The 11,285-nt window shown below is 42.1% G+C and overlaps 1 protein-coding gene across 8 annotated transcripts in view; it reads right to left on the reverse strand.

Moving 5' to 3' along the window:
• Window positions 1-6: 6 nt before the first annotated feature.
• The window catches only part of epn1 (epsin 1), a 12,320-nt gene continuing 1,041 nt past the window's right edge, over window positions 7-11,285 (reverse strand). For 3 of the 8 annotated variants that reach the window (XM_035672602.1, XM_035672603.1, XM_035672604.1), the window contains exons 2-12: window positions 8,569-8,729; window positions 8,164-8,265; window positions 7,620-7,778; window positions 6,704-6,832; window positions 6,103-6,232; window positions 5,789-5,946; window positions 3,964-4,047; window positions 2,942-3,239; window positions 2,121-2,285; window positions 1,622-1,864; window positions 7-547 (exon numbers count right to left, since the gene is read on the reverse strand). In XM_035672602.1, coding sequence (XP_035528495.1) covers window positions 81-547; window positions 1,622-1,864; window positions 2,121-2,285; window positions 2,942-3,239; window positions 3,964-4,047; window positions 5,789-5,946; window positions 6,103-6,232; window positions 6,704-6,832; window positions 7,620-7,778; window positions 8,164-8,232 — 1,902 coding nt within the window. In that variant the 5' untranslated portion in view covers window positions 8,233-8,265; window positions 8,569-8,729 and the 3' untranslated portion in view covers window positions 7-80. Of the gene's footprint in view, window positions 548-1,621; window positions 1,865-2,120; window positions 2,286-2,941; window positions 3,240-3,963; window positions 4,048-5,512; window positions 5,621-5,788; window positions 5,947-6,102; window positions 6,233-6,703; window positions 6,833-7,619; window positions 7,779-8,163; window positions 8,266-8,568; window positions 8,730-11,285 lie in introns of all 8 variants that reach the window. The other 5 variants (XM_035672605.1, XM_035672607.1, XM_035672608.1 and 2 more) reach the window with 3 other exon arrangements.

Here is an 11,285-nt window from a genome sequence, read left to right on the forward strand (position 1 = left end):
GGGGGGGGGGGTGAATGACAGGGGCAGCAGGTACGACAGAGGAGGTTGAAACAGGTAAGCAAAGTAGTGGTGACACTTCCTCAAAGAAGAAAAGGGTTGGTGCTCGCTCCCGTCGTTCCTCCACCTCCCACTGATCCTCCTGCTCCCATCACTCCTCCTGTTCCAGTGGGCCCACCCAAAATCAGCTGAGGAGGTACTGCGCCTCCAGGCCCCAACAGGGACGAGCCTGGGGGAGCCATAGGCGAGAGCCCGCTGTAGGGCATGCCCATGGGGCTGGCCTGCATCATGCCCAGGCCCATTCCTGGAGGCCCCATACCCACACTCATTGGCCCTATGCCCATTCCTGGTTGCACCATGCCCAGCATGGGATTGGGAGGCACAGGACTCGAGCGGAGGCCGCTCAGGCCAAGTGATGAGGGCTGAGGTGAGATGGAGGTCATAGGTGGAGCCACGCCGAAAGGGTTGGAGGAGGCAGGTATTGGAGAAACCCCCCGACTGGAAATGGTGCTGCCTGGAGTCACTGCCATGCCAGGAGCAGGAGAAGAGCCTGAGGGTCAAAGGTGACAGTTACACAAGAAAAAAAACATTAAGAGTCACTTAATACCTACTAAAACATTATGTTCAACACATTTTTATATGTTTTATTTTTTCATTAATACCAGGTTTTTTACAACTGGAAACAACATGTGACAGTAACACAAAATTATAGCTGAAACAATTAATTATGATGATTAATGAACTGTTTCTGTCCTTTTTATTTTGTGAAAATGTCAAACATTCATTGGTTACAGCTTCTAAGGTGTAAATATTTGTCATTTTTCTCTGTCTTATGTGACTCTAAGCTGAATATGTTAGTCGGAAGAACAGAAACATGAAGCTTTGGCCTTGGAGGCATTTTTCACATTTCTTAACATTGTACAAACAATATAGATGAGAAACTACTATTCTAGAAAATAATCAACAAATTGTTGTCATGGGATACTTGTACATAATTTCCAGTTGTTCCATATTTTCTTCTTCTTTCCTCAATTTCTGTCAATAATATTTCCTTCTCTCTAAATACTTTTTAATTGAATACATTTCCTGAACAATATCAATACATTTATGTCTTGCTAAAGCTTTTAAAAGGTTCTTTGGTTAACCTCAAAATGTTCCATTGGTACATCACAGCAAACAGCATCACATGGTGTCTTTTATAGTTGCATGAACATCTCACAGAAAGGTTTAGTGCATCTCCAGAAAATGTGAGTTTACCTCCCGGTCACCACAGAGCCTCTAACATGGTTGCTGGTGGTTAACTGTCTGCTTTTGATCTGAGATCTTCAGAGGAACCCACTTCATTCCAGCCAAACTCTCTCTATACTTGTAAGTTAATGGTAGTACATTGTGGTTCAAGACATTTAATTTGATCTCTTCAGAATTAATTTGAATCAAATGGTCTTTTTCTGCCAGCTGCATTTTATTGTGAATATGAACGCAGCTGATGATCTGAGACCTACACGGCTCTACATAAAAATGTAAAATACTCCTGTCTGACTACAAAAGTAATGCTGAGCTTAGACAGTGTGGTAACGTCTCTTTTCTCATGTTACACACCGTTAACCCGATAGCTTTAACTAACCTGTGTTCTGGAGGAAAGGGTTGTGCGCTGAGGAGGAAGAGATGGAAGGAGGCGGTGGCTGTTTGGGTTTGGGTTTAGATGACACCAGGGAATCGAGATCCACCAGTGCTGCGTTGGGACCGAGGAAGGACTCAGGAGTCTTACGAACAGGAAGTGAAGAACCAAGAGATGACAGGTCAAAGGGCACCGGTGAGCCTGTACTGTCACAACCCATTGCTGGGGACCCTCGCCGCTCTGGGTCTCCTACAGGGGAAGGAATGGAAATGCGAATAGAAGTGACCGAGCACAGGAATAGCAGAAGAGAAGAAAGATATGCTGAGGTTCATAATAGTAATAATATAAAACACAATACTACGGGGGAGGAGGATGAAATGTAAGACAAGACAACTGTTATGTGCATGCAATTGAAAATCTGTGTATAACCTATGAAAATCCCTTTAAAAGTGTGAACTAGTACCTCACTGTTTGTGACTCCATGTAGCTTTAAGTGTGAATGTACCTGTGCCGTTAGTGTGTTTGGCGGTGCCACTCCAGATGTCGGAGGTGATAGGGTCAGAGGCAGGGACAGGCCCGTCCCTTGCCCAGGGGTCTACTGGCCCCCCCGAGGAGGAAGTGCTGGGTGGCACTGAGGGGCCCCAGGGGTCGGCACTGGGGGGGGTCACAGCTACAGGGGAGGGGAGGAGACGCAGGGGAGGGGAGGGTTAACACAACACCTTACAGGTACAATCCACAATAAGGAGGGAGCAGGAAGCTGGGCTGGGTTCCAACAGTGATGTTTCTCTCCTTGACCTCTGCAGTCCCACTAACTCGACTCGAGGTGAGAGCAGATTTTCTGAAGCTGTTCACCAGGTTACTTTCACCCTTTTTAATATCTGAAGCTCAGTGGAGGTAAAGGAGAGATCATAAGAAGCTACCTCATACATTAAAAAAGAGCACAAAGGGGTAAGAGACGAGACAGTTCTGGTTGAGACACAGCCACAGTCAGTCCTGAGTAGAAACAAGAGGATAAAAATCCCTGGTTTAGACACAGAGGGAGAATGGATTTAGCATGCTTGCTTTCCTCATTACAAACTGAAAGCATGTGAGTAGATGAGAAGATATGACAGCATGGTGAGCCGACGTGACAGAAAATGTAACAGGGCCATTATGAAGACAGGAAATGGAACGGTGGAGTAAAGAGGAGTAAAGGTTGAGAGGTCTTCACATCCTCTTTCATCCACAGAGCGGGACACGGTTCTCTTTTGATACTCAGCAATGAGTACATTCCCACCAACCTGATTGGCAACAGAGAGAATACGTGACCAGTGTTTAGCCGCTTACCTGAGCTTCCCCAGGGGTCTACGTTGTTAACTCTGTTAGATGTCTCGCCCCAGGGGTCTGGAGGAGGGGCTATAGTGGGTGGGGCTCCCCCACCCCAGGGGTCAGAGCTTGTAGGAGATGTGGGTGATGCTACCCCCCATGGGTCTGTGGAGGCTGCGCCCCACGGACCTGAGGCGGCAGGGGCAGGAACTGTGGGAGGAGGCGAAGGGCCGGCAGAGCCCACAGTGGCGGTGGCAGCGGCGGCAGCAGCAGCAGGGGCCCCCCAGGGGTCCACGGCACTCAGCTCCATCAGAGCGCTCTGTACAAGAGAATAAGTTAAGGATTAATGATCCTACAGATGTATTCAGGAAGAAAACTCAAGCCACAATCTCCTCAACATGGTGGACTTACATAAAATTCACAAAACTGAGTATGACTGACATTCATTTTGTGGTTTGAGGGACAATGTGCAATAATAATAATCACATAGACACTGTTTCTGCTGATACTGAATTAAGCTAGAGGGTTCATCATGACAGTTACTTCCTTGAAGAATCTGAAAGCATAACATGGCAATTACAGCTGTAATCAACAGGATGTGAACATCTTCAATTTCTAAGTATGATAAAAAAATATCTGACATTCAAACAAACTGATGAGCTACATCAGATGGATAGTTGATTTGACTGGCCTGACAAATATAAATCGCAGCATAGTGGCTTTAAGCATAAAATATCCCTCTGAAAAGCCCCATTTGGGCAGCATTTTTACATTGGGAGAGGTTTTGCATATAGAGGAGTGGTAATGTAATTATTAAAATTTCTATGCAATTAGGATCTCAGCCATGTATGGACTGGTTTATTCAACCACACGTGCTATTGTTATGAATTTATTACCACCATTATTTTGAAGTTCTTAATGTTTTAATTGTGGATTTTCATGGGACAGACCTAAATGACGGCTAACACAACGCTCAAGTGCACACACACACACTGAACTGAGAGAACTGTGAGAGGGAGACAGTACACAGATTTTACACACACCTCCTCAGGCTTCAGCTTCTCCCTCTTGCTCTCTTCGATGGCCATCTGCAGTCTCAGGTCATCACCTCGGCGCAGTCGTTCTTCCTGCCAATCACACACACTGTGATGTCAGCAACCTGAGACACACAACCTTGGAAAGCACACCACAGGTACAGATTTAGGATCAATTTACAATTCTACAATTAAAGTCTGAATCGGTAGGAGTGGAAACTGAAACCCTGACCTTTAACCAGTGTCAACAGAAAGTTAATGCAAATCAACCAATCCCTGTATTATTAACAAAGGTTTGTCTAATTCTCACAACACTACGGCAAAACTCAGTCAAATCAGACAACTGCTTGTAAATGTTGCAGTTTCACACATAAAATAAGCCAATCCAGGACTGCTGTCACAAAGCTACCTTAATGAAACTGAGAACTATAGAACTGCAAGAAGGTTTAGACATGGATAGGATGTGAATACCCACCATAAACAGAATACGGTTTTAAATACAGTTCCAAACAACAATATCACTTTTCAGGTGGGGGCAGCTGCAGATGCAGCTGTGGTTAATTTGCTTCCTGCTACATGGTTTTTAGTTCACTTTCTCACAATACTAGGTATTAGATATAGATGCCAGTCTTTTAGCTGAACGCAGTGGAGCTTATTCATCACACAACCACAATAAAAGAAAGTAACAATAGAAAAAAGAAGTGAAAATGGACCTCGCTTTACATAACCAATACCAATTACACCAACACAAAAAGGCCTTGATAAACCCTGATAGAGATCGTCATACTTTCCCCAATACCACCTTATAGCCTACCTAATTATAAGGAGGATTGGCTATCAAACAGCACAACACTGACTAATCCATGAGGAAACAGGACTGAGCAAATGTTACACCCAATGTCACTAAGTAACAATAACGATGTCATTATCCTTTAAAGACCCTGCATTAGTTTATAGGGTTAGGTGGAGCGGGTACGGGGCTGTAGTTGCATACGACAAGCAAACACGTTTTGCAGTCACTGAACACAGTACAAGGAAGTTACAACAGTAGGAGATGTGTAACAAATAAGGAAAAGAGAGCATTTCAAATCAAGACTATAGTTGAATGCATGCTATCAGAGAGGGTAACAGGAAGGAAAGAATAATCAGTGCTCATAAACAACTCAGGGTTTCATTTAGTCAATTATGGTAAATATTTGCCAATGCCATGCAAATTCAACAATTACATTAGAATTAACCAATTATTTGGGTGTTTACTTCTGTGCAAATTTAAAACATCTTGACAGGGATTTGACCATGTACCGACTTTGCCTTTTTATGAGTGCAAGGACTACAAAAGAATGTGACACTCTACAGCAAACTAAATTATGTCAACAGCATTAATGCAGTCTGATGCAAATTTGTATCTTGAGGAAAATGACACATGACAAATATGAGCATAAATGAATTTTCTTGATTGATTAATGCTTGATGTGTGTTTGAGAAATTCCAATTGACAGAAAGACAGATAGTTGATGACTGGCTGGCCAGTCATCTGGGCACACTCTCTGCCCCTGACCTTTTGTTGCATCTCTTTGCTGAGTGTGATTGCATAGCGGATCTCTGCGTCCTCCAGAGGGTCCTTGCTAGTCTGGGGGAGGTCAGGCATTACATGGTGAGAGTAAAACTAGGTGTATGTAGCGAATAATATCAGAAATATCCCTCTGTGAAAGGTGCTGCAACAGATTCAAACTGCAAATTTGGCTACAGTTAGTTAGAGTTATGCTTTAATCCTTAGTTTAGAGATCAGGCACAGCTAAGTATGGTGTGCCTTGGATTGGCCGCGTTGTGTTACCTGCTCTGCCTCTTCTTTACTCATGGCTAAAGCCAGCTGGAGCTGCAGATCTTCCTCTCCAGAGCTCTGTGGCCAGGCCTGCTCAGGGTCTGCTCCTCCAGACTGAGAGCCCACTGACAGGCTGCCCCCGATGCTGGGTGCTGAGGGAGCTGAGGAGGCTGGAGCAGAAACAAACAAGCATATGCGTGGATCAAAGCTCATCTTAAGTTATCAGCTTCTCAGAGGCCCCTTCATGCTGTTGTGAGGCCACCCTTCCTTTAAACTGTAATACTTTTGTGCAATGGTTGAATCTTTTTAGACACTAGTTTAAGTACCAATCTCACCACTGGAGGTCTGTGCCATCTTCTCTTTGGTTTTGAGGGCGTGGATCCTCTCCTCTCTTAGTCTCTCTTCATCTTTCAGCAGTGTCACTAGCTGTTTGGCTTTCTCTCGCACATTCACCCCCTGGAAAGATACAGACATAAACACACAATTACATGTGGCAAATTAGTGTACTGTTGATTTAATTTTTATTTATTTATTTATTTATGTAATCGATAAGACAGCTAAAGACTGACATGAAGGGGGATGACATGCAGCAAATGACCACAGGTCGGACTTGAACCCATGGCGTCTGCTGCAAGGACAGCCAGCTACCAGGGCGCCCCAGTGTGCCATTTCTAATGTTAAATATTACATGAACTACCATACATGTAACTGCTAATAAACACCTTATTGTTAGTGCTACAAATTACAAACCATAAAAACTTTTATGGCTGACTTTGTCGGTTTGCACAAGAGGTCAGAAACTCGCCTTAAAATGTCCTCGAATGAACCACAAGCGAACAAAGTGTGCCTGCATTCCACAAAGGTGGACCTTACTCGCTAATCACTAACTTTCTAAACGGCTTTGTGAGGATGGATGCGTTTGTGTACCTGGTCTTTGCCGTCCCTGTCTATGTACTGAAAATCCTTGAGGGTCTGGACTGCGTATATGTTCTCTCGGCACTGTTGGGCAACCCGTTCTGAACCCGTCTTGATCAGGTACTCCATAAGAGTCATGGCCTGGTGAAAATGAACAACCAATGAACTGAAGAAAGACTGGATAGTGAGATAGTAGATATGCAAATATTAAAACAGTTCACAAGCTACAACTAGTCCCCCTATTTGATTTCCACATGCATTTACACACATACACCCACACACACCGCTATGTGATCTAGCAGTGGGAATCACTAAATAACTCAATGCAAGAATTACAAAATCATGAAAATAACAATGAAAACTCCACGATTCATACATTTAAAAAAAACAGGAACATCTGAGCTGTGTCTGAAGTTACTCATGTATGCTTATTGAGTAGTCTTAAATAGTTTACTCTGTTGCGAGCACTGAATTGAGATTTCTGAATCATTCTGCATCACTGACAGTTGTAGTGTTGCAACAACTGTAATTCTTGTCTCTACAAAATGGGATGCACTGCATTGTGGGATTGTTAGCAGAAAGTAAAGTACATGCCATGGACATTACTGTTGTTTTGGGAACTACTATAGGCACTATATATAGTATGTAAGTTTCACGCCCAGAATTTTGGCACACACATTAGAGAAGACAATACATATAGTATATAGTATAGTCTAAACTACAAATACGGAGTGATTTCAGACACCTCCTGACGTACTATTGTCAGAATATTATTACATTATGTACGCTGCAAAAACAAGACTATAATATAGGTACCTGTGCATCAGAAATGTATAGTGAGAGTTGTAATATCAGTCCATGCGTCGTAAGAATATGTATTGGGATATATCGCCACAATTATTCCCAACTTCAGAACACACACACAAACCTTGTACACATGTCTCCAGTTCTTGCCGTGGTCATTGAGGCGCTTCCACACCATGCTCATGATTTCCGAGAAGGCCACAACATTGTAGGTCAGATCAGCAATCTCTGACATCAGAGAGCTGCTGGGGCCCCATGGGTCATTGGATGTCGCCTCTCTAACCTGGACAACAACACAGCAAGGGACAAACTTAAATGATCCACCATCCAAACTGTCCGTGACAAGAATAATTTTGGGCCAATACTTTGTGGCAATTTACTGGTCCGCAGTGTTCTGAGTAGCAATGCAAACTCAATCACAGCACAAGCTGGAGAGAGGCAAAATAGCAAAAAGGATAATATGATTAGATTAGCTCAGATTGTGTATAACGAGAGGAAAGAGTTAGAAGGTTGCTTCAAAGAAAAAAAATGAGATTATCAGCAGCTACATGATGTCATATGTGCTGCAGAGATACATGGACTACACTTAAACCACGGACATATGAGGAATGTGGGTGTATAAAAAGGAGGAGAAGAAGAAAAGCCACATAAGCAAAAGGACACACAACCTTGATTTCAGCCTCCGAATAGTTGTGGACGATGTTCTTTACTTGTCGCCGTAGCGATGAGGTCGACATGGCAACGGTCTGGCCGTCGAGTTCTGTTGCAATCTGAACAGTGAATGGAGGAGGGTTGTAAAATACAGTTAATACAAAACAAACAGCGACGGGGCAAAGAACAATGTTATTTCAAACTTTCAAACAAGGACAAATGAAAAATACTTAAAAAAAAAAAAAGAGTGCAAGAAGATAAAGAGTTAAAAAGATGAATGCGAGTACAAGAGTCTGAATGAAAGAGTAGGAGACCTTGAGAAGAACAATCAGTGTGTGAAAGATGCCGTCTTTACCAGGAATCAATCTTAAATCATGTGACAACTGGTATTGACAGAGGAAGAGAGACAGCGTCATGCACACCTGTTACACAAGAATGGTGCAGAATAAGGGTCTCTCCTCTTGGTATCTCTTCGTTTTCCTGGCTTGTGAGCCACTCATTCACGGAGTGCTATGTCTCAGTTTGTCTGTTTCTTCCTGTGGCAACATTGGGTCACAAAACCGCAGGCGTAGGGAGACGAAAACTACGGAGTAAGATTGAGATTAACATTAAAACAGAACCCATACTTACTGAGAGATTACTGCTGGATCACAACAAACAGACAAGGACAAGCTAAAACTTAATGTTAGGTCTAATTCCAAAGTAACCATTATAATATAAGAACAAAGACGATATTCAGCAACAAAATCACATGGTTTGTTGCTGATCCACACACGGCTGATAGTCAGAGATACAACATATTAGTTATATGCTTTATCTTACTTAAAGTCAAGGCTCTTTGGCTCAGAAAATAAAGCCCTTTTTTTATTCTGTCAAGGATAAGAAGGTAATGTGAACAGACTCCTCCTGAACCAATAAGCACAAAAACATGTTTTTTTCCCTCATACTTGAGAAAATAACCTCATTTGACAAACTTAAATCGAAGCAGTGGGATTCACATTAGCTGAGCTGGAAGGAGCTGAGTGTTCCTAATGTTCAAGTACACATTTTAAGACGTGTTTCTGAACACAAACTGGATTTTTGAAACCTGCAGCCTGCTACATAATAATATATTAATTTACTTATTCATCAATAGATAGTTTACAGTGTAAACTATCTTCTTGAACTCACACTACCGGGTTGTAACATCCAGTAGATTAAAAGTGTTACCTATTACAATCTATTATTATGGATTACTATATAAACACTCTCACCAGCAGTGTGGGTAATAATGAGAGACTTTTAAAGACTTTTAAAGACTTTTAAAGTATGTAAGTCTTAAGTTAATAACACACTATGTGTAAGGGCATCTCAGAACATACAGCTTTGCAACAATGCAAAGTTTTACTCCTGTGCAGCGTGCAGGTTATCGACAAGGACTGATAGGTGGTAATAAATGATGGAAATGATGTTATGCCACACTGGTAGCAGTGTCTGAATAGGACATATACATCAAGGGCCGATGCTGGCTTTGCTGCTAGTGGTGTAATGGCGTGCGGAGAATGATTTTGTGGCACAATATTGAATCCCTCAGAACCTACTGAGTATTGTTTGTATTTGATTGCTTACTCAGCAGGCTGAAACATTGTTGCTGACCAGATGCGTCCTTTTCACTGTCACATTCTGCGTTTTTTCTCACCAAATAGTTATCTCAACCCATTTCACAAAGCAACAGAGGAAGGCTATAAAACCAAAAACTTTGTGAAACTGACAACAGAAGTAACTAATTCACCCACAGACCTAATTTTAATGTCAGTATATTTAAAAGCTCCCGGTCACTATCTTCTTATTCTACCTCATGATAAGACTGAACCCTAACTAGATCATTACGTGGATTTGGATAAGGAGAGGAGAAGTCTGAACAAGTTCAGCAAAGGGCATTTAAGAACATCCTCAGACGCAGGGCTTGGCCACTCCCTCAACTGCCAACTCTCAAGGAACGAAGGGAGCGAACACACAATCTCTTCGCTGAAGATGATGATAAATTCATCCCACCCACTGCATCAACATTCCCTCCAACCGGGCAAATAAACACTGGTAGACAACTGAGGAACAGTGCTGCTCTCTCCATTCCCCCAGTCTCCAGCGGTCCTGTCTGCATACTGCACTCAGACTCAACAGTGACAGCCTGACCTGTACACCATGTACTCTGCTAGGAAGGAAAATGAGAGATTATGTAAAATTATTTCAAGACTTTTATGGGTTTCTTCTTCTTTTTCTTTTTTTACCAATATAAAGAAGAAGGCACTTTAGACCTGTATTTTTTTATTTTTTTTACTGTCTTACATAAACTCTAACTTTCATCGACTATTTTCAACATCAGAATTAAATAAATGTATTTATCAAAAAGGACTAATACATTTTATAGAATATGTGCATTTGGAAATGCATATTTATTCTAGCTTTAACTTCGGCAAACAAGTAATATGACAAATATGCTTCACTGAAGACACTGGTCTGCATACCTTTAAAGTGTTACATGCTATATAGACACATATAGAGAGGCATTTATGTTTACATTTGTAGGTCAGACAAATATGAGTCCATGTTGCACAACCTGACCATTAGTCAACCATTGCAAATGTCAGCTCAGACACTCCTGAAGCTCTGTACCAAAGTTCAGACACGCCAACTAATCTTTGATAAGGGACAGAACGTGTCTCTTGTATCTTAGGCCTCCCTGTTGTCTCAAATATCTCCACACTCTGCAATTAGGTTTCATTAACTACCGTTAAATGCTGCGCCGAAACACCTGAGCGAAAGAAAACACACAATCACTTTGTCGTCGACTGTGACAGACAGATGTCTTACTTACATCAGCACACATGTAACTAAATAGGTCAAGCCAGCGACTTAAAGACCTGTTGTAGGCAAGTGAGTATCAGCAAATCACAGTTAGACCTAAGTTATGATACGTATTCTTGATATGGTGGCTTTACACAGAGTCACAGACAGAAGATAACTTATTAGGGCCGCACAATGTGATAAAAACACATTATTATTTGGACAGATATTGCGGTATGATTCACAATGAGTGTGGGAATGATCATTTTTGCATTACAAACTGAATTTTATTAGGATTAAAATCATGAGGATGTGA

This window comes from Morone saxatilis, unplaced genomic scaffold (genome assembly GCF_004916995.1).
Source record: "Morone saxatilis isolate NCDOM2014 unplaced genomic scaffold, NCSU_SB_2.0 Contig24, whole genome shotgun sequence".
In the NCBI taxonomy this organism is placed as follows: domain Eukaryota; kingdom Metazoa; phylum Chordata; class Actinopteri; family Moronidae; genus Morone; species Morone saxatilis.